The 22,577-nt window shown below is 42.8% G+C and overlaps 1 protein-coding gene and 1 long non-coding RNA gene across 2 annotated transcripts in view; one reads left to right on the top strand and one right to left on the bottom strand.

Moving 5' to 3' along the window:
• The window catches only part of CLVS1 (clavesin 1), a 113,996-nt gene that overhangs the window by 80,227 nt on the left and 11,192 nt on the right, over nucleotides 1–22,577 (bottom strand). Inside the window, exon 2 of the mRNA XM_006185807.2 lies at nucleotides 21,333–21,960. Within this exon, the coding sequence (XP_006185869.1) occupies nucleotides 21,333–21,787 (455 nt within the window). The 5' untranslated portion in view covers nucleotides 21,788–21,960. The remainder of the gene's footprint in view (nucleotides 1–21,332; nucleotides 21,961–22,577) is intronic.
• LOC116660462 lies at nucleotides 7,684–21,338 on the top strand. Its single transcript, XR_004315997.1, has 3 exons — nucleotides 7,684–7,889; nucleotides 14,218–14,380; nucleotides 21,212–21,338. It is a non-coding gene; the product is annotated as an uncharacterized LOC116660462 (long non-coding RNA).

Here is a 22,577-nt window from a genome sequence, read left to right on the forward strand (position 1 = left end):
ATTGTATAAGGAAGGAAACGTCATCATACTGTTAAAAAATATTTTTTTTTACTGTTAAAAAATATTTAAAATAGAATCAGCTTTTTAATGTGGCTCAGCTATGACTACTATTTATATAGTTACAATGATATAAATACTAAATGTTAATTGAGTCCTAGGTTGTGTTTTAATTATTTTAAGAGGTTGGGGAGAAGGAAAATTTATGTGCAGGTTGGGGTGAAGCTTTCCTAGTAGAATTCCTAAATAGCAACTTAAACTAAAATAATAAACACATAGCAATTTATGCATGTCAGTTAAAGATACGCAAGTAAATACCAGAAGATGCAGTTGAAATGATTGAAAACGTTCACCTCTGTACAAGGGAGTTAGAGATAGAGATAATGAGAGGCGGAGAGATGCTGCCTACGGCTCAAAGGCTATTATAATTTGGCCTTTGAAACTATTTACATTATTACCTTGATAAAATAAAAATTAAATTAGAAAAGAAGATCATTAGAAGGAAATACTGGGGAAAAGATGAATAAGAAAAAATGGAGAGAAAATATAGAAGCATCAAAAGGAAGGAACCCCCAACGTTTTTAGAATAAAAAATAAAAATAATAAAAAGTAAAAGTAAAAGAATGTAGGGGTCCAACTTTCAGACATAACAATGAAAATTTTAGGCACAGTGCACCATTCAGCAAACTTCCATGGATTGTCGTTCATTTATTTTATTGCCTTACTTTGTTCCTCCTAACACGCCTGTATGTTAGCAAATGTTCAGAGTAGATAGAGTGCAGGGTGAGGCAGGAGGGGAGTTAATACCAAAAGGCAAATCTCTGTTTCCAGGAGACTCACTTCCTGCTGAGAGACAACCAGCATAAATGGGAAAATGTGAAAACACAAATGAGAGACACACAGAAATCCGTCTAGGGCAGATCAGAAATGAGTGTGCAGGCTGGGGGACTTCTGCAACTTCAGGAAATTTGCAGTCTAAAGGATGCTTTTTGGGAGGAATGGATTTTTTCTGATGAATGAAGAAAAGACAGGTCTTGGATGGAGATAAGGGAGGTGATAAAAAAAAGAGTAAGATTGGCCAGGACAGTGCTGAAGGGGACAGCAGGCAAGTTATATACGATGAAGAAACAGGGGAGCCTGCCCACCTGTCGTGGCTCTGACTTAACCCCGCCCATCCCGTGTGTCCAAGTCTTAGGTTCAAGGTCCATCTCCACATAAGCCACAAATGTGCCCTACTAGAAAGACAACAGTAATTTCTCTCCTCCTCATCTTTAGTTGGGGTCTCTCATCCTCATTTGGGGCACTTAGGATTTTTCTGCCAGGTGTCCTGATCCAGCCATTCCCTGGATTAGAAGGCCACCTAGAAAGAGCGTGATCTTTGACACTGAATTTGACATTGAATTTGAGTTAGAACTCCTGCTTCGTCTACTGGCTACGGCAACGGTATTGAGCAAGCTCACAGAACTCCCGGGGCCTGTTTCCTCACCTGTGAACTGGGCATAATAAATGTGTAATTTGCACTGATTTTGGAAGAATGGAGATAATGTACTTATGTGCCTGTCAAAGAGCACGTGTGAAAGACACGGTAGCTGCCCTTATTATTACCAAGATTACGATTATTGGCACAAATATTCTTTTCTCAATCAAACTGCACACTTCTTGAGAACAGGAACTTGTCTTCTTCCTGCTCAGAACCACAGTGCCAGGCTCACGGTGGATACCACTGAATCTGTGCAGATTGGTCAAGACCAGGATGGCACAGTGTGTGCTCAGAGAAGGAGAACCCGATGCTACGAATAAACGCTGACGGTTGTGGGGAGGCTCCTGAATCTACTCCTGACCCAGGAGCAGGGAAGGACACTTAAGGGTAGGTGATCCTGTTATGTTGTGACCCCCCTTTAAATGAAGAAGAGAAAAATGCTTTCAGAAGTATCTGAAAAATATTTTTTTCCAGTGCTCACATAGGCATAAAATCAAACCGAAGAGTTGAAACTTTTAAGTCATAGTTGGAATTAGAACTGCAAGTTCAGTTTAATTTTTATTCAGCTTAAATATTGAGGAACAACTGAATGCAACACTCTGAGAATATAGATAATATATAGTCTTTCATGTTAAAGGGATAAAATACTCATGTTACAAATAATTCTAAAAGTGATTGGAAATTTTGTGTTCACTGTTCTAACCATGAAGAAGTAGGCGTGTAAAATGAGGCTCTGGATTTTAAATAACAGAGCATCCTCATGACAACAACACCACCACCTGTGCTGTTTGCTACACATGTTTATGCTCAGTTTTTACCATATTTTAAGTTGCTGGGATTTAAAGTCATTTTGATTATTTCAAGATGAAATGTGTTGCAATATATAGAAACAATGCTCCCTCCCTTTTTTTTAAGTAAAGAGGAAAAGTTAGGTTTCTTCCTTAAAGGGCTCTCTCTGAATTTTCTCATGTTCTCTCCACCTAATGGTTTCATTTACACAGACATATATGGTGAAATGTATTCATAAGTGTGAATTTTTCTTGCCTCTGGTACAAAGAGATCTACTTTAGCTCACTTTCTTATAATAGCCTGAACACTGTATTCATGAGAGTTGTCAGATCGAAAGTCCTTTAACTGAACTGAACATGTTTTTAGGGTTTTCGAGTATTAAAAGATAAAATCAGCATTTTTCTGGCCACATTTATTATGTGGAGTGAAATCCTTCTAAACCATAGGGAAAGAAATGTCTTTGAAAGTATCTGATTGCCAAGTCTGTTTTAAATAGAACATCAGATTTGGAATTACTAACCTCAGTTCTTCTTCCTCCTTCACTTCCAAAAATCTCTGTTATAGTACTTATTTATATTAGGTGATCTGCTTGGTGCTGCAAGGAATACAGAAATTAACAGGACCTGGCTTCTGTGGTACATTATTTCATGGTCACACATTCCTCCTGTCTCAGGAGACATCTCCATTTGTAATGTGACTCTGGTGCACCCCTCATCCAGAGATAGAGTCTCTGAATGTTTAGAGCACTTGGAATAGATCAGAACTAAACATAAAAAGATCCCCATTCTTATTCTCAGAGTTTATATTCTAGTGAGGCTGGAGTAAGGGTCAAAAAAAAGAGCAACCAGAGAAATAGACTAAACAAATAAACTAGATAATATTTTAGAGCTTGGTCAGTGTGTGGAAAAAGGAGAGTAGGACAGAAGAGGGGAGCTGGCATGCAGGGGTTGGGAGGGGGCCACACGCGAAATAAGCCACTGAGAATATGACCTCTGAGCAGAGACTTGAAGGAGGAGAGGAAGTGTCAGAGCCATTTACTCCTCTGAAGTAGATATTTTGCAAGAAACAAGAGAAAATATTTTAAAATTTCTCATTTGTCCATTCAAAAAATCCCAGAGAATATTGCACTGATGGAACTTTAAGAAGACGATGTGAAGAGGGGTCACTCTGGTAAGAGAAATGGCCTAGACTTTGCACAACTCTACTGCTTAATAAGAAACAACAAGAGAGAAATCAGCTGTAGCAATATAGGGAATATTTCCCAACACAAAGAGACACTCTAGAAAAACTAGAGTGTACACTGTTTCAAGAAAAGAATGGCAGGATAACAGCCACTCCTAAGCATAAAGGGAGGAGTTTTTCAGCATCTGAAAGGAGGAAGAGGGAGAGCAGGAGGGAATGATAGGAATCCAGAGAAAAAAATCAAATCACCCAGAAAAAAATGTCCACAAAAGTTTCACGTTGTTCTCAGAGCGCTCAGCAGGTCAAAGTGCTAGGAATCAATCTCGCAGACCACTGCGGAAGTCTGGAGAATAAAGCCTCCGAGAAACAGCAGGAGCACGTCCTCGGCTGGTCAGACACGCAGAATTCTACTGTCAGGGCAGCCTTCCTGCATAAGCTGCTGGAAAAACTATGCCAGGACGATGAAGCACATAGGAAAACAAGTCCAGAGTGGAGAAGTCTTGGCAGATGGATAGGCACCGGGCAGAAAAATGAGTGAGATGCAGAGATGGATTTGAATGTGTGTTTTAAATGGTTATAAAATTAATTTCTAAAAAGTTAATTACTGAAAGATATTTTTAAGTGAATTGACCACTTTTATTTCTAAGATTTTAGAAACCAAATTATGGCCTCCATAATCGCAGAGTTCTGAAGGAAAAGTAGAATTAGAGTGGTGGGTGGGGTGTAAAAAGGAACAGTATTACATGTCTTATCTTCCACGAGAGATGGTTTTCAAAATTGCTAATTTATTACTTAATAAATTGAGTTAATTCCCCATATATAGATCTAGGATTGTCTTTCAAAAATCTAAGTTAACCACTGTTAACATTGAAAGCACAAAGCTTACTTTTTAAAAAATTTTTGTCAGTAAAAATAACAAATAAAAATAAATGCATATAGCAAAAATGAACAAACCAAAAGAACGTGCACAGAAATAGCAAAGAATAAAAAGTGTTAAACAGTAACACCACCATCCGTTACAGTTATAATGTGTAAGCAGCACAGCTAAAACAGAATAACACAGGGAAGCTTAAAGCAATTAAGGTGATAGCTCCAAAGGAAGTGCTGTAGAGGCAGCTTTTGTCTGTATAAAATAATTAAAAAGGAAAGAGAGCATGTATGTTCTACAAACAAAAGCTATAATCAATGCTAAAGATAAAACGAACAATGTAGTACTTATAAGAAAGCCGAGCTATAGAGAGACAGATAAAAAATAGTTACATTGAAAGAATTTGACACATTGCTGTCAATCTGTGACAGAATACATAGGCGAAAATAAAGATATAAAAGGTGGTTGATAAAAATAGAGAACAAAATTACCAATATTTTTAGAGTATGTGATTGTATGCTTGAGACTCAAGAACATAAAAACATACATAAGGTGAATAAATATAAGGAAACTATACAAATATTTGTATATTAGAAATTCTGCTTAAGAGGGTAGGATAGGCTGGTGCCGGAAAGCAGAAACCTTCCCCCACACAGAAATGTGGGATAAATATAATTTTAAACTGTTAATTCATAGCTGAAGTCAAAAGTAAGAAAGTGGAATCTTCACGGGTCACAAATGAAGCAGGAATCATCCGAGGGATGAGGGATTGGAAGCCTTATGGAGCAGGTGAACCAGAGCTAGCTCTTAGGGGCTAGAGTTTAATGCTTCCAAAGTGATGAGATGGAAACCAAAGGCCTGGGACTGAAACTAGAATTGTCTCCCCACATAAGATGAGGAGCTGGAAAACTGGGGCTCCTAGCTGAAACAGGAATAAAGAAAGTTCTGCCTGCCTGTACTTGGGCGTGACATGGAATGGCTTAGCCCATGGTTGGGGGTGGGAGGAGATAGTCTCCGCAGATGACATGATGTTATATATATTAAAGACTGCACTGAAAAGCTGTTAGAACTAATAAACGAATTCAGTAAGTTTTCAGGATACAAACCTCATGTACAAAAGTCAGTTGCATTTCTATATGCGAACAACGAACTACCAGAAAAAGAAATTAAGAAAACAGTCCCATTTACAATAGCTGCAAAACACACACACACACACACACACACACACACACTTAGGAATAAATTTAACTAAGGAGGTGAAATATTTGTACACTGGAAATTATAAAACACTGAATGAAATTGAAGGAAACACAAATAAATGGAAAGATACTCTGTTCATGGATTAGAATAATTAATGTTGTTTAAATGTCCACACTACCCAAAGCAACCTACAGATTCAGAGAAATGGCTATCAAAATTGCATTGACATTTTTCACAGCAAGAGAACAAACAATCCTAAAGTTTGTAAGGAGCCACGAAAGACCCCAAATAGCCAAAGAAATCTTGAGTAAAAAGAACAAAGCTGGAAGCATCACACTTCCTGATTTCAAGCCATGTTACAGAGCTATCATCATCCAGACAGTATGATTTTGGCATAAAAACAGACACTAGAGAGAAAAACCAGATTGCCTGTGAAGAATCATCAGACTGGCAATAGAATACTTTTTTAGAGCAACCAGAATGCAGTTAATTATATCTCCACAGTGTTTAGGTAAAACAATTTTTAATCTAGAGCTGTATACCTATTTAAAATATTACTTAAGAGTAAAGAAGAAGTTACATTTTCAAACGTATGGAGATTGCTAAGAGAGTTTACTAGCCACAGCCCCTCACTTCAGCAAGAAGAAAATAAATTCAAAGAGGAGCCATGTGCAAGATTTAGCAGTGAGCAGAGAAATTGGTAAAACACTTTGGAAAATTTGAAAAGGCATTATTTGGAAGTGATCACAACAACAATAACAGTAACTGTGGGTTGAATACATGGTAGGGCTAAACCAGCAGACAGCAGTGATTCTAAATATGGGGAAGTTCAGAGATAAGTTAGAGCCTTTTTTTTTTTTTTCTTATTCTGGATGAGAATAGAGAGACTGACCTCAGACTTTTTTTTTTTTTTTTTCAAAATCTGTTGATAAAACATCCACGTTAAAATTTGGAGAATAACATGTAAAATAATAGAAGTAGATAACTTCCAAACCAAAGGGTAGGAGTAGGGGGAAGCAGGAAAAAATAAAACTTGATCAGACTAGCAGAAAGCAGTGCTTTAATGACAGTGTACATAAGAACACACTGCATTGTGAGGCGAGGAAAGAGAGGTGCTCTCATAGACTGCTGGTGGGAATAGAAACGGGAACGTTATTTGTGGAAAGCAGTTTAACTACATGGACAAGAGCCATATGAATTTTCATTGCTTATTAGTTCAACTTCTTGGAATTTATCCTAAGGGGGAAAAAAACCAAAGATGTAGAGAAATGTTTATATAGAAAGATGCTCATTGTACCATTATTTATACTGGTCCAAAATTGAAAACAGCCAAATGCTCAGCATTAACTGAGTTTTAAGCTATCTAGTCATAATTTTGTGCTCAATGCATATTTAGTAAACGAATAAAGTAACATTATATAATTTTAAGTGAAAAAAAGGAGATTAATAAACAAAGTAGCGGTTACCAGTGGAGAGAGGGAAGTAGGGAGGGACAAGATAGGGGGTGGGGATTAAGAGACACAAACTACTAAACATAAAATAGATAAGCAGCAAGGATATATTGTACAGTACAGAGAAATATAGCCATTATTTTGTAATAACTTTAGATAGAGTATAATCTATAAAAATATTAAATCTCTATGCTATACACCTGAAACTAATATAATATTGTAAATCAACTATTCATCAGTAAAAAACTACTGAATTGAAAAAAACAGGTTAATTTAAAAAAATTGATATTTATTGAGTGCTAAGTATGGGTCAGTCGTTTTTCTGAGACTATTTGCATTAACTGCTTTAATTCTCATTACAACCCTTTGAGGTTGATTCAGTTACTATCCTCATTTTAGTGGGTGATTAAATTGAGGCACAGAGTGTTTAAGTAATCACCACATTGAGTATGAGTCCAGCCATGGCTCTTAGGGTCTTTATCACTGTGCTACCCTAATATCCAGTATAAGCCCAACTGTGTGTGTGTGTGTGTGTGTGTGTGTGCAAAATACACCTCAATTCTCAATGTGAAAAGTGGTTATAGCTCAGTGGTGGGGTTATGGATGGTTTTTAATGTCCTAACACTTTCTCTGTTGTCACAATTTTCATCAATGCTTAACTCTTTTTTTTTTCAGTTTTATAGGTGTATTTTTTCAGATTATTTTCCATTATAGGTTATGATAAGATACTGAATCTAGTTCTCTGTGCTATACCGGAAATCCTCGTTGCTTATCTACTTTATGTGTAGTAGTAATGCTTCCTCTTATAACCACACAGCCGTTCATGTTTAGGATAGAGCGGTCAATCCATCCGACGGCCCTTCCATAAGACCATCCAGTAGGATGTCTGCCTCTCCAGGACACCCCAGAATGACACGCACAGGTGAGCCAGCACGAGGGAAAGCGAAAGTGGTGATGCTTAAACAACTCTTGGCAGTGAACCTCTTCTTCTTTTTCTTTTCTTTTCTCCAGAGATGATAAATTTTATTAGCAAGATCATGTTAAATTTACATAAGAAATCCCCCACATTGTGACAGTTTTGTACAATGCTTTCAGCCACATACACGCTACGTTATTTGGAACTGTCCGTCTGTGAAGTTGATTACTGTGTAGCTCTGTTTGCTTTCACTTTCCCAGGCTTCATACTCTGCAGCAAACACAGTTATAATGTAGAACTGCGTTCCTTAGTTTTCCCTAAAAACTTTGGAATGACATTCCTAATAAGAGTTTCTGCAAATATGCTTTTAAAAGTACATCAACACGTTGGCTTCTTCTCAGTGTGCATTTTCTAGTTTAGGAAGACTTCAGCCATGTTGTTCACTGTTCTACATTCAGTAAATTTATAAAATTTTCTCCCTTGTGGGGGTTCTGGCAGTGAACCTCTTGAGAAATTTTTGGAAACTGAGGACCTTCTAAACTAAATGCACATGTGTCTAAGATTTCAGGAGTTTCACAGATTCCCAGTAGTTAAATGTTGACCTGAACTCTCAGCCCTCAGGTTAAGAAGGACCCCGGTGCACGTGCCTCACTTGTTCAGCAGTCTCAGTTACCTAGACCGCTGTGGAGAACGGGGGGAGGAGGCATTCCCACGTTTCTCCCCAACTAAGGTGTCCGTGTGCTCGTGATCCTCGCCAGTATCTGTGCCCCTATCCATATCCCTGGGTGTCTGGGTGCTGAAGGGACTAAAGCAGTAGAAATTTAAATCTATAAATATAAGAATTACATTTTGGCCACTGTGGGGGGCCAGGGTCACATGATATGTGAGAAGGAGGTGGCAGCTCAGGTGAGGGGACCAAAGGCCCAGTGACGACACTGTTGGGGTCCCCATTGCCTTAGAGTCGGTGTTCAGGGAAGACAAGGGATGTTGTAAAAGATAAACAGACAGACAAGCTACTTTATTTTGCCCAGTATATTCTTGATGAGAGACAAAGGCTTATATTTAATAGCCAGAAAAATCTAAGCATAAAAATATAAAGGATAGTTGCCATTTTGGTAAAAGCAGGTTTTAGTCCAAGTGTAAATGCCAACATAGGTCCTGTCCTGTTAGGCTGGAGCAAATATTACACAGAGGAAAGACACTTCAGTCAGAGTGGGGAGAGGGGCTGTAGCGTATGAATCTAAGTTTCCAAAAACCTTGGAAGGAAAACTGCCCAGGTTTTCAGTTTTGCACGGAATCAGCAATGGAAGGTGCTTCATGCCCTGCCTGCTGGTGCGTTAGGCAGAACTATGTCTCTGAGCATACAGGTGAGATGCTGTAAAATTCATGTACTGCTGCAGCTCATTGACTTTATTTCTTGGGATTCCCCATAGGTCTTCACCCAAAGCATATAATTCAACAAGCTTAGTTTTCTGGCTTCCTAATCCACAGAAAACTAGGAGGAAGGATTTTGAAGCAAGCCAAATAACAGTAACCAATTAATAGCTAAGAGGAGAAAGAAGAATTAAAAATAAAAATTAGGAAGTGCATATAGCATGGCAGCACGGGCCATGTAGCATGGGAGCAAAGCCCATATACTCCAAGAATCCTCATCATGGTAGTTATTTCACAGACCAGGGCGTAATAACTTATGTTCATTGTAGTCACCATTTGTCATTAAAAAAAAAAAGAATTACACTATATTTAACAAGGGTAAGGAGTACATAATGCATTCTAAGGGTTAAAAAAACCCAAACTGAATAAGATACAATTTTGAAATTGGCTTTTAAAAGGCAACCCTCAGCTATCTGAAGATTTAACTTCTCTGGGATCCCCTCTTCCCTTAGAGATGTAAGCTAAATGAGGCATCGCATACTATTCTGGGGGATTTCACAGGTCAAATATCAACCTGAAATACTCTAGCTGTGGTGGCGGGATATGCTAACCAATACGCATGCTATAAAATTATATGATGGATTAACTCATCAGAAACTCCTCAGGCAACGTGTGATCAATATAACCCGCACAAACCTGCCCGGGTGAGGAGGATCCTGAGTAGAAGTAAGAAGCCGTTCATGAAGAATGAGGCAGGGAGTTGGGCTTCCGTTCCCTGGGCATTGCAGGGAAGGAAGTGCCCTGAACAATGGAGGTTTCTCTCCCCTCGGTCTTCCACACAGTGACACACGTAGAATGCAGGCCACATACTTCCACATCATTATGAGATGAGGAAACTGCAGCTGAGCTCATCACACAATGGACGGAGCCTTGACAGACCCCACAACAGTGACCCCTTTTCCATGCCCTGCTTGTTCCTGCTACTTCTGGGCCATTCCCTGCCTCCGATATGTCATACTGAGCATCACAGGGTGAGGAAGGGGTGGACAGAGCATCCTTATCGCTTCCTCCTTTATTCTCAAGTTCAGTTGCACATGTTCCAGTCCCCTTAACAAGAATATTGCTGTTAGGAAGTATCTACAAAGACTCTCTCCCCTTTGGGCTTTCCATTGTTCCAAACTGCTCCCTACCAATCAGTCAAGAGGACGTTATTGGGCCCTACTCTGTACCATGGATACCAGGGAGAAAAAGACACAGCATTCCGCCTCCAGGAGCATCCCTGACAAAGTGTGTGGTGAAGATCCGTGTGACAGGCATTCAGGGAAGAACAAAGGAAGAGATCGTGCTGCCCTAGCCAGGGGCGAAGCGCTTAGTGTGGATGGGAGCTTTGGAAGATGAGCAGGGCGTGATCTGCCCTCAGGCATTAAGCCCAAATTCCTGTGGCCAGCAAGGCCTCTCATTCCCGGCCTCTGCCGCCTGCACCTCTCTTCACGTGAGCCCCGGACAGTCTGTGCTCAGTGGAACCAACTAGGGTCTTCCCACGGGGCTCGCTCTCTCCCCGGTCCCTGCGCAGTGTGCTGTCTCCCTCACACTCCTCCCCTCTGCCTGCTCAATCTCACTTCTCCTTCATGCCAGATAATGCCTCCAGGAAGATTTCTCTGAGGCCTCAGCTTCCCAGTTGGGTCAGATGCCTCTTCTCTGGACTCCCATAGGGCCCATGCTCACCTCATTACGGGAATGAAAACTGAGTAGTGGGAACTATGGAAGCAAAGGTGGGAAAGAGCTTCAGTGAGTGGGGAGCGAGAGAAACCGGGGAGGAGGGAGGCTCATTCACCTCCGGTGGAAGATGTCCTTTGGATAAGGAAAGTAATGCCAGATTCTTAAGATTTTATACTGCAAAATGTATGGCAAAGAGACTGAACCAGCTTTGCTGGAGAGCCATTAAAGATTCCCAAGCAGGGACTTTGCAACAGATTTTGAGCAATCAGAGGGCAGGGGGCACCGTCCCCAACAGCAGACCCCAAACAATCAGACATCGTGAAGAAGGAGAAAGAGAAATACTCGGGATCAAATGACCAACCAGCCTTGTAGTTTTGTCCAGATCAAATACCCTCCATTTAAAATGAGGGTAATAATTCTCCTTCGTGAATTGTTGTGAGGATTAAGTCAACAACATGGCACAGGAGATGCCCGGTGCCTGGGAGCGTTACCGATATGAACATGCTCTACGCCAGGAGACACGGGCTGTTATTTGCGGGAGTGCCGTATCTGAAATTAGATGCAGAGACACTCAGCAGGGAGTATGAGAGACACGGAAGAAATCGAGGCAAAGAGAAGGGGAAAATGATGAGAAACAGAATGTGCAAAGAAAGAACAACACATCACTTTAAAACCTTCACACCAGAATTTTACCCACTCTTTATTTCCCTGTCCGATGGTATGGTTTGCAGGAGAGTGGCAATAACTTCTCCTGCTTTATAGGACACTCACAATGAATGGCTTCTGAGCTTGATTTACAGCCTCAGCGAAGGGCAAGCATTTAATCATTCCCCAAAGCTGTTTAAGGTTCCGTATATCACCGTTCAAGAGTGATTATCTAGGAACCATATTTAAAGGGCAGGAGAGCCGGCGGCTAGTCTGAGGGCTGAGGTTCGGGGCTCAGGGATTGGGGGTTTCCTTCGAAGCTCTACAGCGTGCTCCTTGTTAAAGAATCAAAAGATGCTTCCTGGCTTATTGAGAACTGGGGAGAGCAACTAACAGCCCCAAAGAGCTTCAAGTCATACAGGAAAAGGCCCCAGAGCTTGCAACGCACCCATTCAGGAAGTCACCCGTGCCCATGAGAAAATCTCACACGGGCAACATGTGATTAGAGATGCCCTTTCTCTGGGCCCTCTTTTACCAGCATCAGCCTGTTAAAGAGCAGACAGACCCAGCAGCACAACTGCAGGTTAAGGAACTGAGCCAAGCTCTGGGTTGGCTGCTTTACCCAGGCCACACTCTGGGAAGGAGAAAATTATTCTCAGACCCTCAGATTTCTAGCCATCAGAGGGGACCCTTCCATCTACAAGGTGATGAGTGTCATGTATTTTCAACTCCTGGGTTTATAAGTGAGGATTTGGAAGGACAGCTGTCCTGGAAAGATAGGCCGTCAATAAAAGCTTGCTCTCCTGGTTCTCACAGTGGTCTCCTCCCGCCACAGACCCGCCCGGCCATGTGACATCTGACATCTCCCTGAGGGGCAGCCACCCAGTGAGGCAGGGACATGCATTGCTGTGTTATCTCAGAGCAGGGACTCCTCTGCTCTGCCTTCCATTCAGTCTATGCAGGAGACGCTTCTAACACACAGGCTATCAAGGATCTGCACCCAGAGGAAGAGGATGCTGACCGCGGGCAGAAAGCCACCGAGCCCTGGCCTGTGAGGACCAGCGTGAGTGCTGGAGGAGGCCTGATAAGGAGTTTTTGTGGAGGCAGAAGGGGATGTAAAAGAAATACTTGAAGAACTATTTAGCTGACCCATGTGGCCAGCCGTACACTTGTCCAGCAGATTGAAAAAGCAGTGTAAACTCCTCTAACTCCATTTCCTTATCAATCACCAACTTTTTAGGAGCACACAGCAGAGAAATATTCCGTTTTATATGATCTTTAAACTGAGAAATCGTATCTTGGGCATTTTAGACTCTGGATTCGGTAGAAGTGAGAAAGCCAGCTGAATTACGGGAAAAGGGGAACAGCTCTCTCTCTCTCATGACCCCTTCCTACCTCGTACCTCGTGTAACCCTCACAGCTCTGCCGAGGACACACACTAGTTACTGGACAGCGAGGACACCGAGGGGGGGAGGACCTCTGTATCTTGTCAAGGTCACAGAGCTGGTAAGCAGCAATGCCGGGGTCTGTTGGCCAACAAGCCAGCATGGGAACGCTCATTTTAATAGAAGAAACGGGTAGGCAAAGACGACGCCTTCAATCACTGTCTTAAATCAGACTCAGGACCGCTTTCTGTAACATATTCCATGTAATCTCCAGATTCATTTTCTGGGCTGGGATTTAAAAAAAAATCAAACTTGTTTTTGTTGTCACTGTTACCATTGTTAAATTATTAGGGTGGATAGGACAGCATCTTTAACCTTTGATTTGCCAGGTTTCTGTGAGATTGGAGCATGTGGCAACAGGGTTTGCCTTTTGAGCTCTGAGGTCCTTTTCAAGTCTTTGGGAACTTGAGCGGAGGCCTCCTGAATGTCTGTTTTAATGGCCCCTCCAAATTCGGCAATTAGGTTTTGGTGGTAAGCTGTGAAGAACTGGTATTTGAATGGAGTTAGGTCTGAGAGCCAGCTTGTTTTAACCATTTACCAGCTGTGTGACCTTGGATAGGTTACCTAACATCTCTGAGTCTCAATCGCATCATCTACAAAATATGGATATTAACAGGGACTACCCAAGAGCATTACTGCCTACCACGTGGTAAGCACTCAACACTTTTTTGGTTGCAATAACTGTACTTCTCTTCAGTTCATTTTTGCTCACTCCCAAGGTCACAACAGTTGGAAAACTGATCACTACGAGAACGATTCTGGAAATGCTTCTGTGGGAAGAGCAAACTGCTGAACATTTTCTTGAACCTCCGTCAGTTGGCCATGGGATTGGGAGGAGGGTCACCTTGTGGCCCTGGGGAGAAGCACAACGTCCACCTGACTTGCCTCCTCTTCTCGCGTCCCCGGGATTCAGCATTGACATATTAGCAATCTGGCCCCTTTTGTTCACGAGTTCTTATACTTAGGACAGTGAAACTGAATGAGGTGCCGACCCCCTGCTGCTTGTAAAAGTCTCTTTTATGCTCTTGCAAAAGCTAAAGGTGAACCTCAATCTAGTGGCTTATTTATATTTAGAAGAGTTATACCCCACCTACCGCCTCAGGGTTTTAATCAGAAGAGAGAACCTACTTAATGCTCATCTCCCCCCACAGACCTGTCGGGACATGTGCCGCGTCAGCCCTTTGGAGGTTGCCACAGGTCAGCAACAACCTGGTGACATCTGAAGGAGCTGGATCTCCAGCACATCCATCAAATAATGACCGCATGGCATGGGGGGATGAGGAGCAGCTGAACACCTTCCCAGAAAAAAAAGTGGTGAGTGGAAAAGCACCTGCTCCCTAGGAGCAGACAGAGTCCAGGTGGTTTTCTTCATTATAAGGTAGATATGGCAGCGTCCTTGCTTTCTGAATTGTGACCGCAGGAAAGGCAAGTACCCTGGTAACATTCATCTTCCCGACGTTTCGGGCCTGCAGGGACAAGGGGCTGGGGCGAGATGTCATTCTGGTGTTAGGAGCTTCCTTGGAGCTTCAGGACCTTGCCCAGAGCTGGAGGACTGTGTCCGGTCAGCATGTTTAAGGAGTGCATGCAGGAATGAGGGAGGCTTGGATTCATCCCATGAAATGATGAGTCTTGCCTGTTGGTGGGCACCACACCCACTTTCTCATTTGCTCAAACTGAGCTGATGAGCCCCTCTCCACTCGCTTTCTCCCCACTCATGGGAGGGACTAGACAGCCCCTCCACATTCAGCCCTCAGAATCATCTCCTCTTCTGGTGCACCCTCTGGTAAGGCATGCCCTCCACGGTCTGAGCCTCATGGGTTCTCCCACACCGAGCCACCCTGGGCTTCTTGGCTAGAAGATGGAGCTCAGAGACGGCTGTGAAAAAACCTTGCATGTGGCCCCTTAGCAACAACCAGTGATTCAGATTTTGATTGTCCAAAGCTTTGGAAGCCTTGAGTTCAGGGTAGGAATGAGACCACAGCTAGGGTTTAGTGGAAAAGCATAGATTCTATGTTCAGACAGATGAGGGAAGAATTCCATCTCTGTTATAGATTATCTACACACATAACAGAGATCCTTATGGGACTATGAGGGGAATTAGAAATCACATACACAAGACACTTGGCACAAAGATGCTCAACAAAGGGTGTTATTGACATTGGTGTGAGGACGTTTTTAGACACGCCCCATGAGGAGTTCTCAAAGTGGGTTCTAGCTCCTCTGAGGGCTTTGGAAATAAGAAGGTGGTCGTTCTGGTGATGACGCTGCCTGGGAGAGGGGATGCTAAACATGCCACAATGCTCAACACAGTAAGAACTAAGCAGCTTCCAATGCCAGTTGTGCTTCTTTCCAGCATCTCTGCCCCTGAATCTCAGGTCCTCTCCACTGTGACTCATTGTCCTCGTCCACATCTCTGTCCACCACCAGGAAATCCACTGACAGCCTTTCAGAAGCTCCATGGAAGATCTGACATACCTGATCACTCAGGGGCTGAGCAGTTGGCTCCAAATGTCTTTGGAATGAGCTTGGAATTGGAAACCCTGAGTCTAAATTTTTCCATCGATGAGTCATAGTGTTCCTTGATTAGAAAGGACCTTCTCCTCCCCTCCTCTGTTATTTGTACGTTAGTGATACTGAAACATTAAATCAGACAATGTACAGGGAAGTGCTTGGGAACCGTAAGGCCCCGTGCAGCTGCGTAGCGTACGGATGTGAGGTGCTATGTACTGTCACGTAATTGACTAGAGACAGCTTAAAGCTCTTCCCTTGGGAATCTGACTGGGCTGAGCAATGCTCTGCCAAGGGGCATATTGGAGCCTGGGGCACAAGTTAAAATCAATAATTCTTATCCTGCCTTCTTTAAAATTTTTGGTATTTTGATCATCAGGAATTTTTCTTTGCATTAATTTTGAGTCTGAAAATATTTTATAACAATATTATTTCCTTTGATGAGTAAGTGTTTGGGCGTCCCCCTTACATTTTGCACCCCAGGCACATGCCCCACCCCCTCACCCTCGTCCTGGCCCTGGGGCTGGGGTCTTGGCTCAGGCTCCCTAATCTTTAATCCAGATGGTTGTGCTTCAGTGCAAATCTTTTGTCCCTTGTTCCACGTGTTAGGGAAGGAGAGCCTACAGGATTCATCGCCTTCTTATAATAACTCTGTGTACTTGAAGGTAGTAATCAGGCTGTTCATCGCCTCCTTTTCTCTCCACTAAATCACCCTAATGGAGCTCTTCCTTAGAGCGCCTCAGCTTCCTCAAAGATCCAACTCATCAACTAATTTTCAACTTAGCTGCTGGTTTTTGAGCTTTCCGTCGTGAGAAACAATCGACACACTGACAAAAGAAGGTCCAGTGTAATTTTATATAATACGATTTGCGGTGCGTTTCCAGTTGTTTTTTCTCCCACTGGAGTACTTGGGGACCAGCTGGCCTACACACAGCACTAATGGGTACTCTTGTCATCTGTTGTGAGGCTTCTGTCACCTGGACCCCGATCCCCAACACTTTTCTTATATCCTGAGACTACAAGAAACAAGATGGGTGGGGGCAGTAAGACCAGGCGGCTTCTCAGCACCTCCCAGCCACAACGGAGCTACTGTGGAGGACTTCTGGGCACGCTGGCTTGGGGTCTCAGCCGAATTTTTTACACTTTTCAGGGGGAGGGAAATTAGTAATAGCGTCAAATTCTGCCGACCTTAGAAAGAACATCTTGTGACCCAGTATCCTAGATATTTGCCTGGTATGAGGTTTTTTTTTTTCTTAAGAAAAAAACTGCCATTTATTGAACATCAACTAGTGCTAATCATGGACCCACTTTACAGGTGAGAAACTGAGGATAACAAGCATTTAAGCCACTTGCTAAGGATCCTGTGGCTGGTTAGGAGGCGGCTGGGATTGGAAGCTGGCCATCTAGCTTCAGAGTTTGTGCATTTAATGCCCATTCTTTTCTACCCTCGAACCCCATCAACTAGAGCAACTTAGTTAATCTCTCAACAGCTCCACATGCTAGAGTATCCCCATTTCCATCTGATAAAACTGAGGCTCCAGGAAGCAAAATACCTTGAGCAAGTTGAATGCTTTTTTTTTTTTTTAACTGAGCAAAATCCAGAAAAAATCGGCATGTTCCTCCATGCTGACATTCCCCTCCGTGGGGAAGGCATTCACAGGCAGATCAGGCCGTGTGAGCCGGTGCAGGTACGCCACTCAGAAAGAAGCAAGAAACAGATTTCTTTTTGATCAGATCTTGAGGGACAAATTGTGAATTCTTGCAGATGCCGGCGTGAGTTTAGGTGCGAAAGATCAAAAGGCTCACTGAGCAGTCGTGTCCCCCCGGGCCTCCATCACACACCGGGCTGGCGAACTGAAACGTACGCTCTGTTGACCCTGGAGGTGTCCGCTTCATTTTATGAATGAGTGTGTAGGTGCTGGTTTAATCTAACTCGTTTTGGTTCAGCCTGGCAGCCCTAGGAAAGACAGAAGTCAGGTAGCTCCTGCTGAGACACAGTTTCTGGAGGAGGCCAGCGTTTGCTCTGGTCCACTGGAGACCCCGTTCCCCTCTCGGCACACCTAGCCCTGCAGGGCCCCTGGTGGACACAGCTCCCACCTCCCTTCATCCTGTGCTCCTGCTTGGGCTGTCTGGGTCTAGATGAATGAGATTTACATTGTTTTCATAAATATTAATAACCATTTTAATCTCAGTAAACCTTTCATAGGAGACAGTCAAATCACTTTCCAGTCATCTCAGGCTCCCCACGAGAGTCAAGTAATCATTTGGCAAAGCTGAGCCAACTCTTCAGGACTCCGGGCCCCAGTAGGCTAGGTCTGTGTGACATGAAACATGTCTACGGAGAAAGCAAATGTGCTAGGGATGGGCCAGGGATGGTTCACATGCATCGGCCCACTTCCGTTTTCAAATACTGTACCCCGTCTCTATTTTTAATTTCTTTACCATCTGTGCTCTATTATTTTTGCAGTGGGATGTTCTATAATATTAATGATAATCTAGACACTACTGTTTATTAAGTGCATATCATGTGCCAAGCAATGAGCTGTGTGCCTTAAAAGCATTACTTCAGTCATTCCTTCAAATGCCATTATTGAAAAGCCATCATTATCATCCCCATCTTACAGATGAGAAAACTGAGCCTCAGAGAGATTGCTTGTCCCACGTCCTATAACCAGTAAATCACATGACAGTATCTGGGTTCAAACAGGTTTGTTTGCTTCTGACGACCTTTGGCTGTCAGTGGGATAGCCTTACCTTTCACCTTCTTATTAAAACCAAAATGGTTTGGAACAAATAATATTCTACAATTTGAAAAAAAAAATTGCCTCAAGTAGACTCAGCCTTCTGGTGGGAGGGAGGAGGGGTGGAAGAAAGAGACTGTGTGTGTGTGTGTGTGTGTGTGTGTGTGTGTGTTTGTGTGTGTGTATGTGAGAAGGAGAGAGACTGCGAGAGAGAGAGGGAGAGAGAGATTACTTCAAAGAGCCTAGGAGCCTATAAAGTGAATTTTAAAATCCCTTTCCATCCAAGGGATCAGGCCAAATGAGTTTCGCATTCATGAGCCATTAGAGCTGGAAGATATCTCAGGGGTTACCTAGTTCAAGCGTTTTATTTTACACATGAGGAACTGAGGGACAGAGACGTCAAGTAACTCATTCAAGGTTATCATCATCAGAAGGGTTTGAATTATTCCCTCAGAGACTTGTTTCTTCTCGCTTCTCACACATTTTGAGATGCACACAGACCAAGGACTAATACAAGACAAGACATCTTACGATGATTTATCTCTTCGCGTATAAGTCATCCCTTGCTAGTGTTGGAGGCATCATCTGTCTCAGCAGATGGAGGTTCTAGAACACCGACCACAAGTGAGCACAAGTGACATCACCAGGCTCGCTCTCCATAATCATCACATTTTCCTGTTTCAAAATCCGCAATATTAATGTGCCGTTCTGAAGAGAACGGCTGTTCCCTCTAGTTTAAGGCTCATGTCCTGTGTTGATCGTTTGTGTCTCAGGAGGAGTTCTCCTATAGTGGATGGAAGTCAGCTGTCTGTATGTTTGTACCATAGCTGGACAATGGGTGGCCCAGTGAGCTCTTTGCTAAGAGAAACCTTGCGTTTTCATCACTGTCCTCAGTGCCTTAGCACTAACCCTGGCACACATTATATACTAGTCAAACGTTTGTTGGGTGGATGACACATGGGTGAGTTTAAGGACCTGCAGATCCTTCTTATCAGTAGAGCGCTGGAGCAAGAGGCTCATCCTTAATGCTTGTGGAACAACAGAATGGAACTGTGGCAGGGCAGCCCCGGCCCAGGTGCAGACCTGACCAGTTTCTAGGCTGAGAGTCTTAAACCATTCAGATGCCTTTTCAGGGTTAGATTGGCCTATTCCAATTCACCAACCAGAAAACAGCAGTGGTCACTGAGGTGTCCTACACTACTTAAGAGGAATGGTCAAATGAAACAGTAAAGGGGCACCCTGGAAACCCCTTTTCATTATATTTGGAGGAGGGGTTCTTAATATATTTCTAAAATTAAACCTGTGTTTCCCCAAGTACCATAAAAAACTCAGTATGATCCCATTGTGAGAGCTCAAGCCACAGGTGGAGTTTTGGAGATTGATTCGTGCATTCTTTTTCATTCAACATTTATCGGCTATTGCTCCATGTGCCAAAAAAATAAACATGAGAGGAGCACAGCCCTGCCCTCAAGGAGCCTGCACACTTGGAGAAGGTTAAGAAAGAACACACAAGTAGATGTGCAATTGCAATAAAGCTAGGTTAACATAGCTCTTTCTCAGGTTAGACCACTGGGGCTGACCCCCTACTCCATATTTCACTCGTTGTGTGACACTAAGTGAGGTACGTAACTTCTCAAAACCTTGTGTCATCAAATGTGAAATAGAGATCCTAGTAATACCTATCATGCAAAGTTCTTGGATGGATTAAATGAGATAATATGTATATATAAATGCTTAGCATAGTATGTGGTACGTATTCAAAAATATGAGCTACAATAACAGTGGTTCTTACACCCCTATTATAAATGCTGTAATGGAAATATGCGAACAGAGGAAGGCACCTCACTTAAACAGGGTTGGGATGGGAGGCACATAAAGACTCCCTTCCCGAAGAGCCAGAAAGATCGGTGGATGAGTCAGTAGGCAGGCTACATCTGACATGGTTAGAATTGGCATAAGAAACAGTTGGCCCCTCCTTTAAGTGTCTGGTGGGGCAAGTCCAAAGACTTGGAAGCATGTAGAAGCTTTAGCTGTTTAAGGCAAGGCTGATACTTCCAGCCAGCTGGACCAGAGAGCACAAAGAAAGTCAGAAGGTGAAGCAGAACAGGCAAGAGATGCAGAAGGTGGATCATAAAGGGCTTTACTTTACTTTGAAGACCTTGCAAGTCATTGAGGAATTTTAATGAGAGGAGTGACATAACAGAATTTTGGAAGGGTTACATAGTCAGTATGGTGAAGACTAGAATGGCTCAGAGGAGGCTAGACCAGAGGCAGGAGTCTGCAGCGGTGACGCAGGTGAGGAATGATGAGAAGTTACACTAGGACAATAGCCATGGGGGCAAAGAGAGGCGGCTTTAAGAAGAAAGGGGTAGGGCTTGGCAATTAATTGGATGTGAGGAGCAAGGACAAGGAGCAGTCCAGGATGCCACCCAGATTTCTGGCCCAAGAGACTGGATGGATGGAAGACTGGATAGAGTGGGGAAAGTGATGCACTCATTTTGGGACATGTTGGGTTTGCAGTGCTTTATAGGACTGTCAGGAGAAATGGCTAGCAGGCATCTGGATAGAAAGGTCTGGCACGCAGAAGCAGTGTCGGCTATTAGAGGCATGGTGGGGATCCAAGAAATTATTTCATGTATTGAAAACGCTTGATTTAAAGCCATCTACTGAATCCATTTTTGTAGTTGTTGTTAAAGATGAGAACACTGAAGACAGAATATATGTTTCTTCTAGAATACCGCCTTTCAACTTTATTAAAGTAAACGACCCACTTTGATGAATAGAATAATAACTTCTAAGGTCTCTAAGCAATTCTAGCACCGTGATTCTATTGTTCTAAAACATCATAATCACCTTTTGATGACAGTAAACCCGTGGCCTTAAATTTTCTTTGCAGATGTGTGGAGTATGTATTTTCTAAATGAAAGCCCATTATCTGCAAAGGCATACAGCCCCAAACATGCAGTGACGATGCTTATGGAAAAGAAAAACCAAGTAAAGACACTATCTACATTTACCTACTCTGATCCCAATTGGCTGCAAACAGCAGAAGAATCTTCCTGCCGTAGTGATCGCGGTTTTCCAGCACTCCAGGGAACCCGTCAATGAGAGCTCTCTTAATGCCAGGATCATCGGCCTTGAAGTTTTTGAACATGTCCAGGTTTAGCTGGCGGTACTGGAAGTACTGGGCCAGGAGTCTAAAGGCATCTGCTTGGTGAAACTTCCTGGCTCGGAGAAATCTCAGGATGAAGGCATCATCTGTACGTAAAAATCCAATGTCAGGCCTGGTGATGATCATGTCCCTGACTTGTTGAATATCCTGGTGTAAAACATCTGGGTTTTCGTTCAGTTCCAGGCGAGCTTTCTCTATGGTCTCTGGGCTGAGTCCAGCCTGTAAATGGGTCATTTTGGACAGATCTCCTTTCCAAGTACTTAATTTCTGATCTTTGTGAAGAAAAGAGACTGGTCCCATTCACGTGACGGTCTGCTGAAACTGCGACCCATTCAACAGTTTGTTCGATACCAAGCTGCCAGTGAAACAGACAAATAGAGGGTCTTGTTTTTGTTCCTGGAAAGCAGCAGGACATTCAGGTCCTAGGTGGTGGTGGCCATCCGAAAGAGAAGCAAAACCGAGGCCATGGCTTACTGCAAGACAGAGGCACAGAAGAGAAACAAGACAGATGATACAAGGAAAGTCCGGGAAAATTCACTGGAAATCAGAAAAGCAGTGTATTATGCTGTGGATCTGATTAGAGGAATAAAGAATATATTCTATTTAAAATAGGATATTTGGCATAATTTTCTTATTGACAACTTCAATGCATAATATGCAAGTATTTGCAACGCGTTTCAGAAGTTTTAGTTAACGGTGTAGGGTCAGATCAGTAATAGATTGCTCTTTTGTGAATTGCCCTGAGAAACCCTGAGAGAGATCCCTCTCTGTTACAACGTGCTTTATGGGGCTGTTCTCAGGCCTCGCTATGCAGGAAAATTATGGCCTCCTATTACCTTATTTCCTCAAACAGCTTCTTTCACAGAAATACCCTCTCCTCTACCTTTTTTTTTTTTTTAAGGCAGCCATTTGCAGCTTAACAATAAAAAGGGACTTTTAAAAGACATCTTATTTTAACCTCATGGTACCTAATTACTCAAAACTGAACTAACTGAACTGGAGCAGGGAGAGAAGGACAGGCTTATGGCTGGAGGCTTGACCTTCAATAATCATATTCACCAGAAGCGAGACAGGGGCTCACGTGAGGACA

Source organism: Camelus ferus, chromosome 29 (genome assembly GCF_009834535.1).
Source record: "Camelus ferus isolate YT-003-E chromosome 29, BCGSAC_Cfer_1.0, whole genome shotgun sequence".
NCBI classification, from domain to species: Eukaryota; Metazoa; Chordata; class Mammalia; order Artiodactyla; family Camelidae; genus Camelus; species Camelus ferus.